Source organism: Globicephala melas, chromosome X (assembly GCF_963455315.2).
Source record: "Globicephala melas chromosome X, mGloMel1.2, whole genome shotgun sequence".
NCBI lineage: Eukaryota > Metazoa > Chordata > Mammalia > Artiodactyla > Delphinidae > Globicephala > Globicephala melas.
Window position 1 is genome coordinate 105,979,207 of NC_083335.1, and position 26,577 is coordinate 106,005,783.

Sequence of the window (26,577 nt, forward strand, 5' to 3'; positions counted from 1 at the left end):
AATCAGTGATAAAGAGAAAATCTTAAAAGCAGCCAGACAATTGTAAAAAAACAAAAACATGTTTACATAACAGATGAACATCATATTTCTCTTTGGAACAATGCAAGCAGTGAAGAAACATCTTTAGAGTATTAAAAGAAAACAAGTCAACCTAGAATTCTATACCAAGTGAAAACGTCTTTCAAAAATGAATGAAATGGAATATTACTCAGCCATAAAAAGGAACGAAATTGGGTCATTTGCAGAGACATGGATGGACCCAGAGTCTGTCATACAGAGTGAAGTCAGGAAGAGAAAAACAAATATCGTATATTAACGCATATATGTGGAATCTAGAAAAATGGCACAGATGAACCTATTTCCAGGGCAGGAATAGAGACGCAGACATAGAGAACGGACGTGTGGACACAGGGGCAGGGGTGGTGGGGCAGGAAGAGGAGGGTGGGATGAATTGGGAGATTAGGTTTGACATAAATACACTACCATGTGTAAAATAGATAGCTACGGGGAACCTGCTGTATAGCACAGGGAACTCAGCTCAGTGCTCTGTGATGACCTAGATGGGCAGGATAAGTGTGGGATGGGAGGGAGATCTACGAGGGAGGGGACATAATGTATACTTATAGCTGATTCACTTCATTGTAGAGCAGAAACTAATACAACATTGTAAAGAAATTATACTCCAATAAAACAATTTAAAAATAAAATATTTTTGTTTCAATGAAGGGAAATAAAGACTTCTTCAGACTTACAAAAGCTGAAAGAAGTCATCACACAATGCAGAAAGGATAGTCTTTTCAACAAATGGTATTGGGAAAACTGAATATCCACATGCAAAAGAATGAAATTGGACCTGTATCTTACACCATACACAAAAAGTAACTTGAAATGTATTAAAGATTTAAACGTAAGGCCTGAAACCATAAAACTCTGAGAAGAAAACATAGGGGAAAATCCGTTTCTCACTGGTCTTGGCAATGATTTTTTGGATACAACACCACAAGCACAGGCAGAAAGAACAAAAGTGAGACAAGTGAGACTACATCAAACTAAAAAGCTTCTGTACAGTAAAGAATACCATCAACAAAATGTTGCTACCTATGGAAGAGGAGAAAATATTTCCAAACCATATACCTGATAAGGGTTAATATCCAGTATATATAAGGAACCCATACAACTCAATAGCAAAATAACCAATAACCCAATTTAAAAATGGACAAAAATCTGAATAGACATTTTTCCAAAGAAGACATACAAATGAACAATGGGTTCATGAAAAGGTGCTCAACATCACAAATCATCGGGGAAATGCAAACCAAAACCACAGTGAAATATCACCCCACACGTTAGGATGGCTATCACCAAAAAGACAAAATATAACAAGTGTTGGCAAGGATGTAGAGAAAAGGGAACCTTTGTACATTCGCGGTGGGAATGTAAATTGGTGTAGCCATTATGGAAAACAGTATAGAGGTTTCTCAAAAAATTAAAGATAGAACTATCATACAACCCAGCAATCCCACTTCTGTGTATAGATCTAGAGGAAACAAAATAAGTATCTTGAAGAGATATCAGCATTCCCATGTTCATTGCAGCATTATTCACAATAGCCAAGATATGGAAACAATTTAAGTGTCCGTAATGGATGAATGGATAAAGAAAATGTGATATGTGTATATATAATGGAATATTATTCAGACTTTAAAAAGAAGGAAATCCTGCCATTTGCAACAACATGGATGAACCTGGAGGACATTATGCTAAGTGAAATAAGCCAGACACACAAAAATAAATACTGCATGATCTCATTTATACGTAGAATCTAAAAAAGTCAAACTCATGAAAGCAGAAAGTAGAATGGTGGTTACCAAGAGATAAGGGTAGGGGAAATAGAGAGATGTTAGTCAAAGCGTACAAAGTTTCAGTTATGCAGGATGAATAAGCTCTGGAGAGCTAATGTACAGCATGGTGACTAAAAATAGAGCTACCATATAGTCCAGCAATCCCACTCCTGGGCATATATCTGGAAAAGATGAAAACTATAATTCAAAAAGATACATGCAACCCTATGTTCATAGCAGCACTATTTACAATAGCCAGGATGTGGAAGTAACTTAAATGTCCATCAACAGTGGAATGGATAAAGAAGATGTGGTACATATATACAATGGAATATTACTCAGCCATAAAAAAGGAATGCCATTTGCAGCAACATGGATAAACCTAGAGATTATCATACTAAGTGAAGTAAGTCAGACAAAGACAAATATCATATCACTTATATGTGGAATCTAAAATATGATACAAATGAACTTATTTACAAAACAGGAACAGGCTCACAGACATAGAAATCAAACTTACGGTTATCAAAGGGGAAAGGGGGAGAGGGAGTTTATAATAAGGAGTTTGGGATTAGCAGATACAAAATACTATATATAAAATAGCTAAACAACAAGGTCCTACTGTATAGCACATGGAACCATATTCAATATCTTGTAATAAACTATAATGGAAAAGAATCTGAAAAACAAGATATATATATATATATATATGTATGTATAACTGAATCACTTTACTGTACACCAGAAACTAACACAATATTGTAAATCAAGTATACTTCAATTTTTAAAAATTAGAAAAGAAGTTAAAAAAATTTTAATGCACAAAATGCATTAACAGACACTGAAACAAAGAGGATACATGGATGGTAAATGAGCATATTAAAAAATGGCCAAAGTTACTAGTCATTAGGGAAATACACATTAAAACCTCAATGACATGGCATTACACACCTAATAGAATGGCTAAAAAAATAAAAGTTACAATACCAAGTGCTGACAAGCATGCAGAACAACTGGAAGTCTCATACATTGATGGTAATACAAAATGGTACAGCTACTCCAGGAAATGTTTTGACAGTTTCTTATAAATAAACATACACTTACTTACCACATTACCCAGGAATCTCACTCCTAGGTAATTACCTTACATAAATGAAAACTTATGTTCACAAAAACATCAATGTCTACAGCAACTCAAATCATAATTGCAACCCAAATGGCCTTTAATGGGTGAATGAATAAACAATTGTGGTACAGCCTTACAATGGAATACTACTGAGCAATAAGAAGGAACAAACTATTACATGGATGAGTTCCAAAGGCACTACACTGAGTGAAAGAAGCCACTTTCAAAGGTTATATATTGCATGCTTCCATTTATATGAAATTCTGTAAAAGGGAAAACTATAGTGATAGAGAAGATTATTGGCTGCCAGGGATTAGGGGTGGGATGAGGGTAGGATTACAAAGGGGCAGGCTGAGAGAGATTTTTAGGATGATGGAATCTTTCTGCATCCAGTTTGTGGCAGGGGTTACACAAATATATACATTTGTTAAAGCTCATGGAACTGTACACCAAAACAAAAAAGAATCATTCTTATTACACGTTAATATCTAAAAAGCTCTTAGACTTTTACACCAAAAAGTCAATTGTACTGTGTTATTTTAAAATAAAGTAAAATAGGGGCTTCCCTGGTGGCGCAGTGGTTGAGAGTCCGCCTGCCGATGCAGGGGACACAGGTTCGTGCCCCGGTCCGGGAAGATCCCACATGCGGCGGAGCGGTTGGGCCCGTGAGCCATGGCCACTGAGCCTGCGCATCCAGAGACTGTGCTCCGCAACGGGAGAGGCTGTGATGGTGAGAGGCCCGTGTACTGCAAAAAAATAAATAAATAAAAATAAAATAAAAAATAAAATAAAGTAAAATTAAAAAAGAATTTAATGTCAATACATAACCACTAAAATGGCTACAATTTCTAAGAGAATGACCACAACAAGCATTGGTGAGGATGTGGACCAACCAGAACTCTCAACACGGCTAGTGGAATTGGAAAATGGTCCAACTACATTGGGAAAAAAGTTTGGCTGTGTCTAAAATGTTAAACATAGACCATACAAACCAATCACTCCATTTACCCAAAAGAAATGAAAACATATGTCTGCACAAATACATAAATGTTCATGGCAGTTTTATTTGTAATAGCCTAAAACTGTAAACAATCCAAATGTCCACCAACAGGTGAGTGTATAAAAAGATAGTGGTATATCCATACAATGGAATAACACTCAGCAATTAAAAGGAATGAACTATTGGTATATGCTGCAATATGGATGAAACTCAAAACAATCATGCTGAGTGAAAGAAACATGACCAAAAAAAAAAGAAAAGAAAAGAAAAAGAAAGACAGAAAAGAAATGAAAAAGAATAGTAGGGTTAAGAGCAGATTACATGCAGCCAATGATAGAATTACTGGTAGGTCCAAAGAAACTATCCAGAATGAAGTATGGAGAGACTTAAAGGATGGAAGATATATTTTAGAAAGAATGAGACACAGGGGATACAATATAGAGACCTAAAATATATCTCATTGGACTCCCAGAAAGAGAGGAGAGAGAGAATGGAGAAGAAGCAACATTTGAAGAGATCACAAGTCATTCATCTCTGGTTTCAAGAAGCCCAACAAATCCTAAGCAGTATAAATGAAAAGAAATTCACACCCAGACATATCGCAGCAGAATTACAGGGGTGGGGAAAGCACACAGAAGGGAAGAAAACTGATTACCTTCCAAGGAGCAATAGTTAGGTCAACAGCTGACTTCTCAATGGGAACAATGGAATCCAGAAAACAATATAATGAAAATAACTGCCAACCTAGTAGTCTATATCTAGGGTTTAAAACAGGCAGAGAATTAAAATATATGACAACAGTAGCATTTAAGTTGGGGAGACTAATCTATAGTCCTTACATTTTCTCAGAGAATATAAAAGTACCAATTAACATTTGACTTTGATAAGTTAAGAAACCACATTGTAATGTCCAGGGTAACCATTATTAAAACAGTAAAAGAAATTCTTTTATTGGCAGACCAACAGAAGGGGAAAAGTGGAGTAGTAAAACACAACAAATCCAAATTAAAGCAATTAAATAGATGAAAGGTAAATATGCATCTAAATTTACTCAATAATCACTAAAAGTGGGAAAACCAGATCTTATGTGCCCAAGAATGTGATGCAATGTGAAGCACACAGCACCACCTATTAAGTATTCTTGCCAAAAAAATGAATATGAATCTAATCAAGGCTTCAGATCTAACTACCCATTTACAAGAAATAAGAGCAACAGAAGAACAAGTTAAATGACATCCAGAGGAAGCAACCAGCCAAATGTAGTCTGTGAGACATTCCATATAACAAACGACCTGATTTCTCTGAAAAATTAATTCCATAAAATCGGGTGGGTGAGTGGGTGAAGAACTTTTTTTTTTTTAATGGCTGTATACAACATTTGTTGTTTTTGCATTTGCTGCCAGGAATGTTTACCACAAGTTCAGGGTCAAGTTGTAGATAGTAATCTGTGACTCTTGAAGCATGAAGGTATCCATTCTTCCTGAGTCCATACCTGGACTCAGTCTCCACTTGGCTTGCTTGGGTTGGTTTAAGCTGTAAGCTAATTCAAACCTTTCTACACAAGCTGTGTATACATTCCACACACAGATCATCTATGACCCTGGTGGTGAAATCTGACAAGAACAACATAAAGTGGTTTATAGCACTTATTGATTTTAACTTGGCTAATGTCCCAAACTAGTTAGGAGATACGGCAGTACTCAGCAAACTTCTGTTATTTGAATAAGAGTCAATTAGGGAAATTTGGATATGGATTGGATAATATATGATAAGCAATTATTGTAAATGTTTCTACATCTGATGATGGTGTAGTAGTTATATTATTTTAATGCCATCTGTTTGAGAAGCATACTTGGGTATTTATCAGTGAAACTACATGATATCTAGGATTTGCTTTAAAACAATACAGCATAAAATGGGATGGGAGGTATAGATGAAAGGAGACTGGCAAGATAGTGATAATTATTGAATCTGGATAATGCGTAAGTGGGGGGCTATTATCCTATTCTGACTGCTTTTGTTTACGCTTGAAATTTTTTATAATAAAAATGAAGAAAATATACAGCAGGTTAGACAAGTATCAAATACATATCACTGATTACATTAAAACAATTACAGTTAACAAGAATTTTTAAAAATTTGCTTATATACTGCTTACAAGAGATTAATTTTAAAACATGAGGACACCATAAGTTTATAAGTAAAAATATTTTTTAAAAAGGAAAATGTTAAGAATGATACATTTGTAAGCACATAATAAGCCCCCAAACTTTATAGTATATGGGCATTGCAAAGAACCAAGAAAGCCAAGACACACTTGAAGAAGAATAAAATGGGTAGACTTGCCCTAAGAAATATAAGAATTATTCTTAAACTATATAAGTCATGGGACTGGTATCCAGAATACATAAAGAACTCTTTCAACTCAATAACAAAAAGACAGATAACCCAATTTAAAATGGGTGAAGGATTTAATAGACATTTCTCCAAAGAAGATATACAAATGGAAAGCAAGCATATGAAAAAATGTTCAACATCCTTAGTCATTAGGGAAACGCAAATCAAAACCACAATGAGATAAAATTTCACATCCATTAGGATGACTATAATCAAAAAGACAGTCAATAACAAGTGTTGGCAAGAATATAGAGAAATTGGCACCCTCACATGCTACTGATGGGAATGTGAACTCCTGCAGCTGCTTTGGAAAATAGTCTGGCAGTTGCTCACAATGTTAAACATAGAATTATCATATGACCCAGCAATTCCACTCCTAAGTATATATACCCAAGAGAAATGAAAATACACATACATGCAAAAACTTGTACACAAATGCTTATAACAGCATTATTCATAATAGCCAAAATGTAGTAAGTCAGAAAGAGAAAGACAAATACCATATGATATCACTTATATGTGGAATTTAAACTATAACATAAATGAACAAAACAGACTCACAGACATAGAGAACAGACTTGTGGTTGCCAAGGGGGAGGGAGGGTGGAGGGGATGGATTGCAAGTTTGGGATTAACAGATGCAAACTTATATATAGAATGGATAAACAACAAGGTCCTACTGTATAGCACAGGGAACTATATTCAGTATCCTGTGATAAACTATAATGGAAAAGAATATGAAAAAGAATGTATATATATGCATAACTGAATCACTTTGCTGTACAGCAGAAATTAACACATTGTAAATCAACTATACTTCAATAAAATTAAAAAAATAATAGCCCCAAAGTGGAACAACTCAAATGTCCATTAACTGATTAATGGATAAACAGAATGTTGTATATCCATACAATGGAATATTATTCTGTCATAAAAAAAGAATGAATTACTGACACATGCCACAATATGGATGACCCTTGAAAACATTATGCTAAATGAAAGAAGCCAGCCAAAAAGAGCACATGTCATATGATTCCATTTATTTGAAATGACCAGAATAGCAAATCTACAGACACTGAAAATGGACCACTGGTTGCCAGAGGCTGGGAGGAGAGGGGGACCAGAGAATAACTGCTAGTGGGTACAAGACTCCTTTTGGGGTGATGAAATATTCTAAACTTAGATCATGGTGATGGTTGCACAACTCTTTGATTATACTAAAAGCATGGAATTGTATATTTTAAATGGCTGGATTTTATAGTACGTGAATTATATCTTAAGATGTTTTTTAAAACTATAGTAATTCAAACAGTGTGGTAGAGTTGCAGAAAAAGACAAATGACAAATGGAACAAAACAGAGAACCCAGAAGCAGACCCACATATGTAGGAATATTTTCCATATTACAGAGTTGGCTCTGAAAATCAGTGGAGACAGTATTGGTTTTCAATAAAGAGCTGAACTTGTATCAATTCGAAATTGAAAAAACTTAAATTGGATGCCTAACTCATACATATCCTAAAACTGATTCTGTGGATTAAAGACTTAGTTGTGATGAGTCAAACTTTAAAGCTTTTCAAAGTAACGTCAGAGAGTATCTTCATTACTGTAGGAAAGGGAAGGCTTTCCTAAGACACATGAAGCACTAAACAAAATGAAAATATTTCAGTTTTAGTTCTTTAAGATGAAGACCTATGTTCATTAAACAAAACAATAGAAAGAGTAAAATGGCAAGCCACAGAGCAAGAGAAGATATTTGCAGGGATTGCTAAATGACACATAGCTGACAAAGGACTAATATCAAGAATATATAAAGAATGTGTATGGATCGACAAGGAAAAGGCAAACAATCCAACAGAAAAATGGGCAAAAAAAAATCCATACCGGCTTTCACAGAAGAGGTAACATGAATGATCAATAAGCATGTGAAAAGATGCTCAACATTATTCATATTTAGGGATATGTTAAAGCCTCAATGTAATTTTTTTTACACACACAAAGTTGGCAAGACTTAAAAGTCTGAAAATATGCTTTGGTGAGAAAGTGTAGCAATGGGACTTCTCATACACATTGTCACCAAAACTTAATATTTTCTTATTTTACTGGTGAGAGTGTAAATGGGTTCATTTTGAAACAAAGCTTGGCACTGCATGTTAAATTTGAATAATGTGAGAAAAAATATTCAGAAATAATGGCAATGTCTGTGACAATTAAATGCTCTCATTCTTGCTAGCTTAACAAGATTTATAACATACTGAGAAAGGATATGGGGAACTCTTATCCAGCACTATGTGCTAAGCACCTAATTAAGATCTTTTCACATGCTTCTTTATTTAAAGTTGAGGCAAAAGGTGTACCCAGACTGCTGGTATTTTATGGCAGGAAACTTCTGACTGAAGTTCCTCCTACTAGATAAAAATAACTCAGAAGCACTGTTAGTCCATGAGGACAAGCTACACGTTTACAAACATTGCCACTCTCTAGCTTCTTTCTTCAAGAGACATAGGTTTCAAACATTTAAAGTTTTCAGTACAATAATAATCACATGGTGGGATGTGGAATTAAAGAGATTCTTTCTTCTAGGCGCCATTTTATGACCATAAGACAAATCCAGAAGATCTTATATGTGAAAGATACGAATACTCACAGAAGCAAAATGCCAGTCAGAGAAGTAATAATTATACACATAATATATGGAAATTTCCTTCAGCTAAAGAAAGACTTGACCCATCAGCAAGAACAGGCTCAATAAATAACTTCCAGACATGATTAAAACACCACACACACACACAACTATATATATATAGATATAGATATATATATTGTAATGACATTTCTGAATTCCACAGATTTTTAAAAAACCATATAAACTTTAGGAAACAAAGGAAGAGGCAACATACACAAAAGAGAACCAGTGAAACAACATCTACTAACTGTGAAAAGTTTATACCTCCCAACTAAGGGACTGTGACCAAAAGTTTATACCTCCCAACTAAGATAGCATTTGTCTTAGTTGGGAAGGAAAAAGTAGATATTTTGGGGTAGTCAAGGCCTCAGAAAGAATATAATACACCCACATACCAGACATGAGGGAACAAACATTTGGTATGTGTCAATCAAATGACAATTTATTCAGCACAGAGATGTCAAATGGGGAAAGATGAATAAGAAACAACAGTAGCAATGAATCCTGCAATGTACACTTACATATAAATAGATTATGATAGCGTGACTGAGGATTTGTAATATAAGCGATAAAAAAGGATTTTTGAAATAGGAAACACGTATCAGACAAAACAGAATTCAAGATCAAACGTTAAAGAGGACAAAAATTGATGCTCTGTACAGTCATGAAGAAATGTCATGTATCTATGTAACAAAAATCTACAGATGCCAAATACGTAATGCAAAACTTGAAATACAAGGAAACTGAATAAAACACCAATATGATGGGAGATTTTAGTATTTTTTCAGAAATTTAAAAAGGATATAAATAAGCAGGTCACTGAAAGAAAAATCCAAAGAAGATATACTGATGGCCAAGAGGCACATGAAAAGCTGCTCAACATCACTAATTATTAGAGAAATGCAAATCAAAACTACAGTGAGGTATCACCTCACACCAGTTAGAATGGGCATCATCAGAAAATCTACAAGCAACAAATGCTGGAGAGGGTGTGGAGAAAAGGGAACCCTCTCGGCACTGTCGGTGGGAATGTAGATTGATACAGCCACTATGGAGAACAGTATGTAGGTTCCTTAAAAAACTAAAAAGAGAATTACCACATGACCCAGCAATCCCACTACTGGGCATATACCCAGAGAAAACCATAACTCACAAAGACACATGCACCCCAATGTTCACTGCAGCACTATTTACAGTAGCCATGTCATGGAAGCAACCTAAATGCCCACTGACGGATGAATGGATAAAGAAGATGTGGTGCATATATACAATGGAATATTACTCAGCCATAAAAAGGAATGAAACTGGGTCATTTGTAGAGACGTGGATAGACCTAGTGACTGTCATACAGAGTGAAGTCAGAAAGAGAAAAACAAATATCGTATATTAATGCACATACGTGGAATCTAGAAAAATGGTACAGTTGAACTGGTTTGCAAGGCAGCAACAGAGATACAGATGTAGAGAACAAATGCATGGACACCAAGGGGGGGAAGCAGCAGGGGTGGTGGTGGGATGAATTGGGAGATTGGGATTGACATGTATACACTAGTATGTATAAAATAGGTAACTAATAAGAACCTGCTGTATAAAAAAACAAATGAATAAAATAAAATTCAAAATAAATAATAAAAATCAGGTAGTCAAAAAGTAGCAAGAATATAGATTTGAAAATATAATCTATAAGCTCAATTTTATCTATAAATTTATATCAGTAATGGAAAAATATACATTATACTAATATGCCTGTATTCTATTCCCCCCCAAAAAAATCTTATTATGCCTTGTCTAAAAAGAAAACTATAAAATTCCAAAAATTGTAGAGGATATACAGGCTATACTATGAACCCAAACCAATAAAACTAGAGATCAACACTAAAGAGATTAATAAAAAAACTTTTACTACTCGGAAGTTAAACACTATTGTAAAGAAGAAATAAAAAGTGATATGTAGAACTATCTAGAAAGCTATGAAAAAGAAAAATTCATATGTAATGGACATAGCTAAGATTGTACACCAGAGGAAATGCAGCTTTCAAGGAGTTCGTTTGAAAAGAAATGACAATAAATGAAGTATGAAACATTAAGATATTTTAACTAGATAACAAAATAAACAAGAAAATAGGAAAAAATTAATAACAATGCAAGAGGAAATTGATTAAATACAAAACCAAAAAATATAAAGAATAAATAAAATTAAGAGCTGTTTCTTTGATATCATCTATGAAACAGCCAAACCTATGGAAGCCTGTTTAAAGAAAACTGAGAGAAAGAATATACAACATTCAGGATGAGAAAGGAGGTATCACCAGAAATGCAAGAGAATAAAATAATTATGAGAACATTTTGTGCATCTTTATGGCAATAAATAGAAAATCTAGAAAAGTGGTTCTCAACCTTGGCCACACATTGTCATCACTTGGGCAACTTGGAAAATTACTGATGCCTAAGTCCCTCCCAGAGATTCTAATTTAGTTGGTCTGGGGTGTGGCCTGGGTACTGGGTAGGTCAAAGGCTGCCTCACGTGATTCTGATGTTCGATCAAAATTGAAAACCACTGAATTCTTAGAGGGCTTGGACCATATGGTCCATGAACCAGCATCACCATCTCCAGGGAGCTTGCAAGAAATGCAGTATCCTGGACCCCACATCAAGCCCACGGAATCAGAATTAGCATTTTCACAACCTCCCCTAGGTGACGTGAATGCACATTAATGTTTGACTAGAAGAAATGGATGATTTCCAAGGGAAATATAGATACGAAAATTTATTTAAGAAGGAAAGCTGGTGGACCAATTAGTGTAGAAGAGGTCGTTAAAGTAAAAACTTACCATTTACAAAGAGGCATCAGACCCGAACGCTTTCACAACTGAGTTCTATCTAATCCTCAAAAGTCAGATAATGCCTCTGGTTTTTTTTTAATTCTTTTTTTTTTAATGCCCCTGGTTTTTAAACCATTCCAGATTATGGAAAAGTTTCCAAGTTTATCTTATGGACTTAGCTTTACATTGATAGTCAAACCTTGTACAAAACAAGAGAACACCAGAATTATGAACATAGATACAAAAATTCTAAATAAAATATTAGTCTATTTAAGCAACAATATATTTAAAGAACTGGGATTTCCCTGGTGGTCCAGTGGATAAGACTCCGTGCTCCCAGTGCAGGGGGCCCAGGTTCGATCTCTGGTCAGGGAACTAGATCCTACATGCCACAATCAAGACCTGGCACAGCCAAATAAATAAATTTATATATATATATATACACACACACATACATATATATATATTTAAAGAACAATAAAAATTACCTAAGTAGCATGATTTTATCCTGGAAATGCAAATATGGTTTAACTTTAGAAAACCCATCCATGTAATTCAGTATACTTCATTACATCAACAAAATCAAGTAATTATATCAATAGGTCGCTAAAAGACATTTGATAACATTAATTAGTCATTCCTAATAAAATCTCTAAGTAAAATAATAGTGGAAGGAAACTAACCTTGGTAAACACTACTTTTCCAAAACCAACATTATACTAAGCGGTTAAGTGCTGAAATATTGCCATTAAAAGCAGGAGTTAAAACTAATACAATGTAATATGTCAATTATCTTAATTTAAAAATTTTAAAAAGGGAAAAAAAAGCAGGAGTAACAGAAATGCCTGCTATAATATATACTATTCAGCATTGTTTTAGAAGTTCTAGCTAACCTAAAATAGAAAATGGAAATAATTGACATCTTTTTGCAATATGACTGCACACACAGAAATTCAAAAGACTACTAAAGCGAATTAGAATTGGGAAGATTACGTGGTAAAGTAGCTGGGTCCATGAAAAGTATATAAAGATCAATAGATTTTTCTCTTCTCTAACAGTATCTAGGTTGACTATATTATGATGGGTACAATCTCTGGCCAAGTTTTTCACCTATTAAAGAGATAGAGCTTGGTCTACTTTCCCAAAGGGATGGATACGATATATTAAGTGACTTGCAAAGATGCATAATCTCATTTTTGTCAAAAAAATTTACATTCCTCCAAACGTCCTCTTGCTCTCTTTACGTATCTATCTTTGTACAGTTTTGTATGAGCATGAAGGGAAGGCATACAGTCTGTTAACTATGATTACCTCAAGGAAGTCAGCTTGAAGGAAGTGTAGGGATGAGATCATTAAGTTGTCTTTATACTTATTTTGTATTGTACAGCATGTTACAATAACGTATTTTACAACAGAAAAATCTAATAAAACTCAGTCAAGATATTTTTTAAAGGATAATAATGTTCTGGGTAATGGGATAAGAGGGGAAGGCATTTTACTTTCTTCTCTGTATCATCCTGAACTTTCCATATTCTCTCCAAAAAGAATGTGAATTAAAAAAAATTTTAAGTCAAACAACAGTTTCAGAAATACTTGATGTCTGAAAATTGCTGAACATAGAATAGAATCAATGCTGTGGTTACAAGACACATAGAAGATTTATGTGTATGGACTAAGATTGGGAGAGAACAGAGATGAACAAGCCCCTTAATAAAGCAAAGTGGCATCGCGGATCATCATTTTTCCAAATTTTGTTATGAAAATATGCAATAAAAATAACTTGCAAGATTTCCATCTTTGTATAGTTAAATAAATTTGCCCTTTAGAAGTTGCTTTTTCTGAAGAAAAACTGAAGCATACTACCCTGGGAGAAACAGGAACTACACCTTTGAAAGTCTGTCACAACCACCACCTCGAGAGGAGGAAAACAGACACGAATATGCAAGGCCAAAGGTAAAGACCTCTGCTAGTGGGCCAATGCCAGAGGGTAACCCAGAATTGGACTAACCCTTTTTTTTTTTTTTTTTTTAATGAGAACGGCATAAGGGACCTCTCTTCTGCCTCCCCCGGGAGGGCTGGGGAGGATGCTGCAACCCTTCGATCCCGTTTGCTCCACCTCTCTGGTAGGAGACCAAGCAGTCTCTCTATAGCTCACAGAGGGTAAGGTGGGCCCCACACCTTTGTGACTGGCTGCATCAGTCAGGGCCTAGACTGGAAATCCATTTCCCTCCTAGGGAAATTCGGCCTCTGGGTCTCTCAATCCAGCTTTACTATATGAAGTCACACACCCAGTGGGTGGTTTCTTCTTATGTCTATTTTCAATGTGGTTAGAAACCAGAGAGGAGGACGGATGTGATTAGAACCTTCCAAACCCCATCAGATGGCTTTGGAATACCTCCCCTTATTTCAAAGTTCAGGCAAAAGGAAATGGGCTCTGCATTTAAAGCCAAACACAAGCATGAAGGAAAAGCAGAAATTGGCCTCTCTTGAAAAGTAAAATAATATAGGTCTAGTTAACTATTCCGTTTTCATCAATGTGTTTAGATATTTCTGTGGTCGTTCACATCATGAATGAATAAACGCCATCTAAAAGTCCTATGCAGGTTTTCTGTAGCCAACTATCCTAGTGGCTTTACAACACCAGCACGTCACTACAACGCCAAATCCCTTGTGTTCACCAATATCAGCAACACAAGTAACACAAGAGACCAAGAGAATAGGAAAAACCAAGTAAAGGAAAATAATTCTTGATTTTTTACTTTGACTTCAAACTTGGTTGACTAAGAATTTCCATCTCAGGGGCCATTAAAATGATTTTAAAGTCCGAGCAGGTGCAGATGCTATATCTACGTGCAACAGTGATACTTTCATTGGTGCTAGAAGTGCTGAACTACTGAAGTGGTCACATCACTTCCAGCTTATACCGTGTTGGGGATTTATTAACTGTGTGATTTAAGCCTCATGTCCATGTATGTGTGTGTGTGTGTATGCCTTGTCTATAGCCAACACTCCACTAGGGTAACTTAAAACAAAATAGGAATTTATTTACAATAGCAAAGACGTCAAAAATAACAGGAACAATATATAACAAATCCAAGAATTGTTTTATGAAAAAGGCAAACAATACATACACAAAAGATAAAACAAAATCCAAAAGGGCAAACTTAATTTTGACCTTATCTAAACAGCTGCAGAATGTGGCAAAATAGTTTTTCAGATATGAATTACTTAAGTAATGTTGGGCCAATTCAACACACACTTTTCAGTCCTTCTTTTTTACTTGGTGAATCTTCCTCCGAATTCTATTTACCTTTGGGGAATGTAACTTTGGGGAGGTCATACAAGATTTATGAAATACATACAGGCTATTTACATGTGTACTAAAAGATGTATGTATTGGCTGACAGGCTCACATTTCAAAAGGACTAAAGTGATATGAAAGTGAAGGTATAAACTGAGTCCCATTTCACCATCACTGCTTCCTTCTGGGGTTTGGGTGCGTGTGTGTGTGTGTATGTGTGTCTTGTCTACTACACAAAATGAATGCACCAGTAATTTTTTAAGTTCCTCAAGTGCTCTAAAACAGCGCTTCCCAAACTTGAGCATGCATCAGAGTCACTTGGAGGAGGTGTAAAGACACAGATCACTGGGTCTCACACCCAGTTTCTGATTCAGTGAGTCTGAGGTGGGGCTGAGAATTTGCATCTTTAACAAAGTCCAGGTGATTATAATGCTGCCGCTGCTGCCAGGCTTTGAAAACCACTGCCCTGAACTATCGCCCTTTCAAGATTTCAACTGGTCAAGCTTTTCCTTCCATGAATCCTAGAATTTGTGAGAAATAAAGGAAATTGTTAATACCGAGATTCCCAGAGTACTGAGCAGTACACTATCTGACTGGTTGGCATCACAGACCAGCAAGATGTTATCTGTCAGGTGTTTTACTACAATTAAGTTTTTCAGCATGGTGTGGTTTTGCCTTCTTTATGGCTCTGGACAGTGACATTCACCATGTTTTCCTGATCGTTTACCTCAAATTTTGATTATTTAGTGTTTCAACTATTAGGGAAACACCTGTTCCAACAGTTAAATAACTGTAGGATCTCATCTTTAAAAATCAAAGATGACTCAAATCTATTTCCTTATTTTCTTCTGAGTCCTGATAACTTTTACCTAACTTCCAATTTTTATTATAACAATGATCATTCTCTAGTATGTTAGCATCTACTAAAGCCCTCCAAACTGGGCACAAAGGGGTAACTCTAGGGCAGGGCTTCTGCTGTGGGGCTGGGCTGTGGACTGATGCTGAAATAAGTGCTCTCAAAAACCACTTTATGCATGGGAAAATTTATCTCAGGGGAATTAGAGATGCTAATAAAACAAATCCTTTATGAAGATAAAAGAAAAAATGAATTTCAAGGACATGCTCATCAAAGGACTCACCAATCACCTCTTAACTTCTCTGAAATGTTACTTGCAAATTCGCAGCACTGAAATATTATTAGTATTTAAATCCAAGTCACAAAATTCAAAGCGATCAAGCATTTCGCATTCCACTGCTGCATATAAGGAATTAAGAAATGGGGAAATGAAAATAATCCACTGCTTTTGATGTTTATTAGGTTTACAAAAACTGTACATATTTTTTTCTTAAGAAAAAGCATTAACTTAGTACTGGTATCAAATAGACTAAACATTAACAGGAAAATATTCTGATTTTTATTTTTGCACGTTATTCTCAAGTACACAATTACAATAATGTCACACATCCCTATATGATTTTCTTTTTATGTATTTTACCTTTTTTACAAAGTGTACAGAGGGAGGGACATACAATATTTAAGGATATTTCTACAGAACAATAACTTATATTATGTCCTTGTAAAAATCTGTACCTCTTTAAAACATTTAACTGAAACAACCTTTTTTTTTTAGCTTTGCTAATCAAAATTGTTTTAAGAATTAAAACTAGGTTGTAACTAATGTCAGTTCATAACAATGACTACTGTTTTTTTTCTCTTTATACAGACAAATACACCTTACCATATTCACTTGACCAAACCCTTAAATACCTTTTAAAGGTTTCAATATTGTGCTTTAAAGAAAAGAACTGTGTATGATTCCAGACCATGTAAGAGAAATATAAAGTGTGTAAATTGTTGTGTTCTTTATCTTTCAGTTTATTTAAAAAAATATACATGACCAATTGATATTTTCTGTATTAATTTTTACGGATGTTTTAAAATCAATAAATTTCCAATTTCGTTTGTTATCTTTTACATTATTTCTGGGAAAAATAAAAATTAAGGGAGATTTTAAAGGTTCTCACAAAAAAACAGACAGAGCTTTCAATAGTACTGCAGGGCAATGAATCACACGATGGTTAAGTTACTCTAAAAAAAAAAAAAAGCACATTATGGGGGCCAAGAGGGCACAGGCATTCCCTATGCCTTGGCTTTGACTGGTATTCAGGATGGAGTTATACCAGCCTAAAGCACTTGATTCAGAACTGGACTAAATCAACCTAGCACTTCAGAGGCTTGCCACACACCAAATATTAGATTTCTCACCCTATAAATATAACTCTTGCATACAAATATCAACAGCAAAGAGAAAGATGAAAGCTAAAAACCTAATAGCACAAAGGGGATGGAACACCATGATGAACTGGCAAGGCAGCACAAGTGGGGAGCAAACTCCAAAATCTCCCATGATGTACCAGATACTCATGTGCCGATAGCCAATTTAAGGGATCCCAAAACCTGTTTTCAGTTCTCCAAGATTCATCTTAACATAACCAAATTCTAACTAACCAAGTTCACTTTATGAATTTATGACTCTGATTCAGAACTCTCTGTTAAAAAGTGTTAACTTTCAAAGAAAAACGAAACTGTGAAAGACTTGGTGACGTTCCAAATAAGGCCTCAGATTTTCCTCATGCACTTAAAACACACACCTTTATCTTCTAATCAAAGCCAGCTTGAGTGTTAAGGTTTTGAAAGGTTGCCAGCTGTAACGAAGAAGTAACAGAGCAGGCTGAACTTGCCCAGTGTAAGTCGTAATTAGCACCCATTCTGTGGTACATGGAGCAACTACTTCCTTAGTCCCCTCACTTGGGGACACAGAATCCCTTCATGGGCTTCTCAGAGAGAACTGAGGGAGTTATGTTTGGATTCTCATTAGCTTTTCTGAAAAATATAAAGGCATGGAGCTGAAGTTATATGAAAACATTCTATCTAGAAACATCTTAACTTCTATTTTTCAGTTACCAAAGATATTTAAAAGAAAATACCTTTACTCTTTAAAAATACTAGTGTCCTTATTTTCCTTCTAATTCTTCACCTGAGTAGTCTCTCCAAAGAGCATGATTTACCAAATGCTCTCTCATGCATCCCTGCATCTTTCATGTTATTGTAAATTTAATACTTTTCATTATAGATTTTCAACAACTACTACTTGGGGTTGTGTGTATAAATATGTAAAATAAGCAATACACACAGATACATGTTATATATATGTGCATATACATAAGTCAGGGTACATTTACATATATAAAGTTGCAAAAGATCCTACAAGCCACGAATTACCTCTAGGAGATTCCAAATGCAGTCCTCATTAAGTCTCATCTGTAGCACACAACCATTCCAACACAAAGCAGCAAAGACAAAATACAACAGGATCAAGCAAAATTTTTCAATAAAGTTTTCTAAAAGTTTGCTATGCTGACAAAAGATGTAAATACTCCAAAGAAAGCACCCCCAAAAGTATATTTTGTCTGAACAAAACGAAAGGTAAACACAAACCCAGCCACTGCTCTTTACTCAGCGATGCCAGGGACACAAAAGCTCAAATGGAAACTTTCATTGTCATGTGGTCTGAAAATATTAAAACAAGATGAGTAAATGACTCCCATGTTAGGATAATTAGACCTGACCATAAAATCTCCCATTTATATTAGTAGATGTCTCTGACGATTTTATTGTGAGAAATTTATGGGAAAAAAAAATAAGTCAACATGAGTACTTTCAGAGTTACCAATCTAAAATTACCTTAAGTTAAATGGTCTTAGAAGAGTACCATCAAGGTAAGCAAGGTAAATATTTAAATAAATATAAAACTTCTAAGATAGAAAAACTCAGTATAGAATCAGGGATTACTTTATTAAAAGCTTGCTGCTGCAACTTGCTTGCTGCTGCAACTTGCTTGCTGCTGCAACTTGCTTGCTGCTGCTTTTCCCCATTTATTAAACAAACTGAATAGAATTCAGAACACACTACTGAACAAATGGTAAAAAAAAAAAAGTCAACTAGAAGCAATAATTCTATTTGTACACAGCATAAATCAATATACAGTATTGTATGTGAACGAGACTGTGGCTTTAAAATGAATTTTCTGCTTCAAGGCCAACATCTCTACAAAAGTCTGTAGAAGTATTGTTAGGGCAGGCCAACTTCTTTATGATGTCGCATTATGTGCTGGTTCTTTTCTGAAGGTCTTCGGAACCCTTTCTTGCAGTACTCACAACGGTGGGGATAGTCTTTCGTATGAATGGAGATAACGTGCCGTTTAAAGCCTGAGGCATCTGTAGTGCTATACTCACAGTACTCACACTGATATACTTTTCTACCACTGTGCGTCTTCATATGCTTTTTAAGCTCATTCTGTTGCCTAAATCCCTTTCTACATCTCTTACACCTAAACGGAAGATCTTTTGTGTGAACTGAGAGAATATGGCGACTTAGAACGAATGGATCTGCAATCTTAAAGTCACAATGTCTACACTGGTGCATTTTTTTACCCTTGTGGGCAGCCACATGTTTCTTCAGTTCTGAAGGCCTGTGAAAGCCTTTATCACACATATCACACTTATGGGGGTAGTCCTTTGTGTGAACTGAAATTATGTGTCGTTTCAAATCGCTTGAGTTCGAACTCTTGTGGTCGCAGTGCAAACACTGGTGTGTTTTGCTTTCTTGGTGGATAAGAGCATGTTGCTGCACCTCTTTGGTATCTGAGAAAGTCAGAAGACAAATGTCACACTTGAATGGCATCTCTTTACTATGCTTAGTTTTTACATGCGTTTTCAAGTTAGAAGAGTCTGCAGACCTATATTCGCAGTACTGGCATTGGTACGGCTTCTCCCCAGTATGGATTCGCATGTGCTTTTTGAGCTCTGATGGGTGACGAAAACCTTTACCGCACTCCACACATATATGAGGAAAGTTCTTGCTGTGGACCGCCAAAAGGTGGCGATTCAACAACCCTTGTTCAGCTGTCTCATATTCACAGAATTTACACTTGTGCATTTTGTTGGCTCCTTTTTCCTTATGCACCATTTTGTGAGTAAACAAAGCCCCAGCGTGAGAGAAATGCTTCCCACATTCGTCGCATTCGATGGCCTTCTCTGCCTTGCTGGTCAGCTTGTGGCTCTCCAGGTGGTTGTGTAAACTTATCTTCTTGTTGGTAGTGTAATCACAGTCAGTACAGCGGTACTTCTTCTTGGTAAGGTGTTCAGGATGGTTTTTCATGTGCCTTTTCAAAAAACCTCTCGACTTAAACTTTTTCCCACAAATCATGCAAGGATAGACAGTCAAGGGATGTCCATCAGGGCCAATAATTATTGCTAAGGAAGGAAAAGAAAGGAGCATGAGTGATCAAACCAAGTTCTGTTTTGGTTTCTTCAAGAATTTAAAGCATGTGTTCTGAACATTATTGGGCAAGTACTCCTATGTTAGGCTATTTGCTACTTAGCATCATTCCTTTTACAATTTTTCAACATAAGAGATACAGCAGCCTCATCAAAAAGAGAACCTGGTCTGGAAACTCCATTCAGTATGACTGTACCAACCTCACTCCCTCCAGTTTAAAAAAAAATAAATGAATATATATGTAACTTCTACCAACTAGTGACTGCAGCTGTATCAACTGAGAAATTGGTGGGAAATTATTGATAAAAACAAAGTTTCATAATCACAGTTTCTACTTTGGTTATTCTAACAATATAACTTATGTCAATTTAAATATGTCTACAGAATTTTAATATGCAAATCAGCATACAAGAATAGACAAGAATATGTCACAAGAACTGAAGTACTTGCCTTGCTGCTCTGTAAAGTATTCCTGCTTTATGCTGACATAATCAGATTCTTTAAATATATTTGGTTTTTAAAAAAAGTTAACGCTTCCAACATCTTTGAGGGATTTCTTCTCATATCCACATAAAAATCACCCGAGTTTTGAATTTTTTCATCCATGTTTTACCCGCTCCCCCTTTTTTCTTTTTTTAATCCAAGGAAATCATTCATGAATATCACTGAATTCTTAAAATTATATTTTCAAATTCAATACACAAAAGCTCTATGTGGTCTAGCAGCTAAAATGTCATCACAACACCTTTGGGGATACACACTAGAGTTTCATCTGAGAGCTCGCAAAGCACGCTGCGCTGTGGAACTCATGTGCCCTCACCTGTTTGGTACTGCCTGGAATCAGGTCTTCTCCTTTTCTTTGGTTTTTGTTTAGCCAGTCTGCCAAGCCCAGCAGACTCATCTATGTGCAAGAGGGCACTTGCAGTGCCATTCCGGTTTTCAATTCCATCAGAATTATTACCTAACAATGCGCATTAAAAAACAAAATTATACAGTATTATAAATTATAAAGAATTAGGGACTCTTTATTAACTATAACAACGAAAGTTAGCCATGATACTCATGAATGACAGAAATTCCCCATTCTAGGTAATGGGTTTTATGACCACATTTATTATAGCAAGACCATAGGAAATGCCTAGCTTCCAAATCTAAAAAACACATGTCAGCATTTTGCCCCATGGCCATGGACTCCCTTGTTGTCTCCCAAAATTGTAAAGTCATGGGCCACATATAATCAAGATGAAAAGTTTCAGCTTGAAAGCCTGTGTACTTCTTGCAGTACTTCCTTCTACGTAATATACACATGAAGGAAATTCCTGTTAAAAATAAAGACAAAAAGTAGACTTTATAATCTTCCTCTACTCTTATGCAAATCAAATAACCCTTACAGGGTACTGGTATTTCAGATTTCTGAAACCTAAGACCACAGAAACCGTTTTCAATCATGAATTCATGTTCAAGAACCAATTCAATCCCAAGAGCTGCAACGCGACTTACCGTAAGCTGCTGCCCATGCTATTGGCATGAAAGTTTTGATTTCATTGTCATCGATTTGCTGTTCATGTGCAGCAGCGGCTGCCGCTGCGGCAGCAGCATCCTCCTCTCCTACAATCACTTCCATATAAACTTCGTCTGCAATTTCTGCAACATCTGAGTAGAAAATTATAGAAACTTGTGTGACCAGGTTTACAGAGATCACAGGAAAAGATATTTTCACTTGAATTCAGTTAAAAGACAAGTAGAAAGAAGGTTCACATGTTATATACCTAGAACATAGCTTTCACGTAGTAAGCACTCAATAAATATTTACTGAATGAATCTTACATTTCTTGGCTTTTCCCATAATGTGCTTTTTTAATAATCTTATTTTCCATATTCTTTTCCATTATGGTTTATTATAGGATACTGAATATAGTTCCTTAATTTGTTTTTAAAGCAACATTCTAAGCACACATAATAAGTCATTGATGTTTCCCTTGAAATACAGCAGAATAATAATCTCTACAATAATCCTACTTGTTTCCTTCAGATACTGGCCATATTTTTTTAAAAAAGAAAAAAAAATAGAGCTACAGGAACATAAAATTCTCTCCCACAAAAAGGCCACCTACTTACTTAAATCTTCATCTTCTTGCTGAGAGTCGTTGACAGTCATATAAACCATCTTTTCCCTTGGCACACGAATACTGCTATTTTGATCAAGTAGTTCAACTCCATGATCATTCTCAGGCTCACTCTCCACAATGTCTACAGTGCCACCTATCAGACAAGATGAAGGCTCCAAGAATTTATGTGAAGACTTCATTTCCACCTGTTTCACTTACTACATTTTACATACTTTTCTACTGCTATATTGGAACCCTTGCTTAAAATGTTATCTTCAGAAAAGATTACAAATATTCTCAGTCTAAACCACCAAAAAATAATTAGGTTGAAGTGTTTGATCAGGAGGTATACTATGCTGAAGGTTTCCTCTTACCTAAGTCATCCTCTCCAGGGTCAGCTTTAAAAATGTACACCTTGATGACTTCAGGGCAAGTGCCATCCACTTTACAAGGATCGATTTCCGACTCTGCATCCATGGTCATCCCAGAGGAACCATCGTGTTCTATTTTGCCAGCATCATCCACTAAAAAGGCAGGAAATACATGACAAATAATAATAGCAGATATTTAAATAAAAGTTACCATTTTCAAAAGCCCTTTTTACAAATATAATCTCTAACTTGATTCACATAAAATTGGATGATTTTACCTAAACAAGTACACACGCAGCACATGGTGAGAAATGTGGCTGACTGCTAAGCTAAAGCCAGGTCACAGAGGGCTTTGTACAACCAGGCAGAGGGGCTCATGCTTGACCCTGGTAGGCAGGAGGTTTTTTAGTCTGGTCAGGTGTCACAACCTCACAGGGAACTTAAAAACACAGGCCCTCGCCAAGCAGTTCTACAGAATCAGAATTAGCAGGGGTGGGGCCTGATAGACAGATTTAAAGGAACCCTGCCCCAGGGATTCTGATCAGCAGTTTGAGAACTTCTGCTGTAGGTGGTGGGAGACTCTTAGGCAGAACAGTGACAAGGTCAGATCACCATTTCTGCTACACCATGCTGGCCTTGAGAAAGGTGGATTCAAAGGGATCAAAACATAAAGCAGAGATATCAGTTTTGAGTCTACTGCAATAATGCAGGTAACAGGTGACAAGGCCTCAAAAATTAGGACAGAGGTAGTATGGATGGGGAAGAGGGCTACACTTGAGTCGTATCTTAGGACTGAAATCGCAGAACCTGGTGCCCAACTGAAAACTGAACATGACAAAAGGAGCCAAGGATAACCATGGGGTTTCTGATATGGGTGACTGAATGACTGGAGGAAGAAATGGAAGGAAATTAGAGAAAGTATCTCTCTTCTGCATGTTTAATTAATTAACTTAAGGTCCAAGGGTAACATCCCTAAAAGCTCTAAGAGCCAGTACCTGTCCCTATCCCTCTGTGATCACAGAACTTTTTGCTTGTTTCTCGCAGAGTATACGATTCACTGTGTTGTCACTAGGGGTGTGTTGCCTCCGTCTTTCCCACTGATAGAGCAGAATCTGTATTTTAATTATTCAGTCTTTTAAGACAGAGTCTGGTGATAGCAGACACTCAGAATACTGATGAATCAATGATTCAAGGAATGGCTGAGATGTGAAGTCAGCTGCTCGATACTCAAATCTGAAAGCTGAAGGCTGACCCACAGATTTGGGAGCCATCGGTTCCATGTTAACTAAGCCTTGGGATCACAATGAGAACCTGCAGTGTGAGGAAAGAGTGGGCTAAGGATATCCTAGGGAATGTCATGGTTTAAGGGAGGGACAAGAAGAAGAGTTCACAAAGGAACCTGAGAAGGGAAAGCTGGACAGGTTGGTGGAAGGTCATAAAGGAAGCTAGGGAGTTAGAAGTTCCAAGAATCCTAGTAAGGCCCATGGCAATAATGCAGCATGCACCCAAGTCAAAGGGGAATGTCTGCACTGACAACAGTAACCTGGAAGTCACTGGTGTTCCTGCTGAAGAGCAGTGTAGTGAAGGCTATATAGGGTCAGATTAGAGGGGTTGAGGATTCAATGGAAGGTGTGAATTTCTTCAAAAAGTCCAATTTAAAAATGGAGAACAAAGGGTAGAAACTAGAATGCATTGCAGGATCAAGGACTTTTCTGTTTAATTGATTAAAAATACTCAAGCATGCTCAGTCTGTGAGAGAAAATACAATAAAAAGTGAGAGGCTGAAGCCAGAGAACCTGGTGAAATTTTGGGATCAAGGTCTCAGAAGAACAGGGAGAAGATGAAACAAGGCATAAAGATGAAGGAATTTTCCTTAAATAGGAGGAGAAATACGCTATCCTTCTGAGACCTGAGAAGTTAAACATGGATGAGAATGAAGCTTATGTTGTGTTTAGAGAAGGGAAAGGAAGACTGTAATGCACAAAGTTGGAAGAATTCATGGCTGGTGGCTTCAACTGTGGATATGAAACAGGAGGTAAGGGCCTTGGTCACCAGTAAGAGAATGGCAGATGGGTTAAGAGCTTGAGAAGCTAGAGAAAATGAGCTGATCCAGGACAAGCTTACCGATATGAAGGTTCAGAGAGACCAGCTGGTTAAATTCTCTGTGGTTTTTAAGAACTAAGAGAGGTTCCCTGAACTGAATATAACTACCTAAATTCAAGTATCTTGACTATGCTTTATAAAAATGACTTGTACAGGGAAAGAATCGACATTATGTCCTTATTTCTGGCCTGATGTGTACTTACGCTTTTTCAAAGCTAAATATTTCTATGACATACCCAGCTGACAGGGCCACTGTTATTTTCTTAAAGGTGGCTTTGGAACTTCAAACTGAGATGCCATTAGAAGGCTGAAGATCTCACCAAACTAGCAGGAGAGTCCTGAATAAATCTGTACGTCTTCAGAGAACTCATCTCTGAATAGTTTGGTATTGTTGATGAAGCTTGGCCTCTTTTGGCAAGGTTTGTCAAAACTGATTCTAACATGTACTGGAAAATCAAATGTCCTTGTGTTTACAAAGAACAAAGTCAGGCTAGCTGTTTTTGCATATGTTGAGTTTGTTGGTACTCATAAGATAAAATCTCTGATGACCAAAATCCAATCATTGTGGAGCTTGCAAAATGTCACGCATTTACCTGTAACTTAGAGTAAGACATTTGTTTGCTTTCATACATGTGTGGGAAACACATCTGAAATATACAGACTTACCAAAGCCTAGCAAAGCTATTCTATTATTAGACAAAAGTAGAATTCACCTTCAGATTTTCACCTTGAGAATGTGTCCCACTAACTCAACCTATGAAATTATTCTGAATATGAAATATTACAGAAGTGATTTGTTTTTTTTAAAAAAAAACATTTTGGTGGTCCTGTTAAGTACTAAAAATTTCACTGTGATTTTAAAGTTACCATTAAAAATGAATTTCTAAAAACAGACAAAGAAGGCTTTGATAAAACTGAGTCATCATACGTATGATTTCTGCATAAGTGCCTTTTTCTAATGCTGTAATGAAGAACTAAAGCTTCAGAATAAGGCCTCTCCAAAATAGAAGAGCATAATTTCTGGAAATTAAGGCCACCTCTAATAATAACTACCATTTGCATAGCATTTTGCAATTTCCTTAGCATTTCTATGTACTTTTCAATTTCCTTAGCATTTCTATGTACTTTTCAATTTCCTTAGCATTTCTATGTACTTTTATTTCATTTGATTCTTACCTTTTCCAGATAAAGAAAGGAAAGCTCTGAGATGATACATGATTTGCCCAGTCAGTAAGTAAATAAGTGAGGGGTGGGAGAGAGAGTGAAGAGGTACCTGTCTTTAGAACTCAGACCTCTATTTTCATCTTTTGATTTTTGAAGAAATATATGTTCACTGTATAAAATTTAGTATTAAAAAAATCACCAATAGTCTCACTAACCAGATATTGCATCATTAGGTAGTAAATTTTCTTCCCAGTTTTTTCTATTTAAAAAACGAAAATTGGCATCACAGTTTCCTCAAGCCTTATGTAATAATCATCT

At 36.0% G+C, this 26,577-nt stretch overlaps 1 protein-coding gene across 9 annotated transcripts in view; it reads right to left on the reverse strand.

Annotated features, from left to right (window-relative positions):
- Nucleotides 1-14,903: 14,903 nt before the first annotated feature.
- Nucleotides 14,904-26,577, reverse strand: part of ZFX (zinc finger protein X-linked) — a 57,820-nt gene continuing 46,146 nt past the window's right edge. For 8 of the 9 annotated variants that reach the window (XM_060292464.2, XM_060292466.1, XM_030851423.3 and 5 more), the window contains 5 exons: nt 22,996-23,145; nt 22,632-22,775; nt 22,014-22,166; nt 21,334-21,474; nt 14,904-20,488 (listed from right to left, as the gene is read on the reverse strand). In XM_060292464.2, the coding sequence (XP_060148447.1) occupies nt 19,305-20,488; nt 21,334-21,474; nt 22,014-22,166; nt 22,632-22,775; nt 22,996-23,145 (1,772 nt within the window). In that variant the 3' untranslated portion in view covers nt 14,904-19,304. The remainder of the gene's footprint in view (nt 20,489-21,333; nt 21,475-22,013; nt 22,167-22,631; nt 22,776-22,995; nt 23,146-26,577) is intronic. The other variant, XM_060292469.2, reaches the window with a different exon arrangement.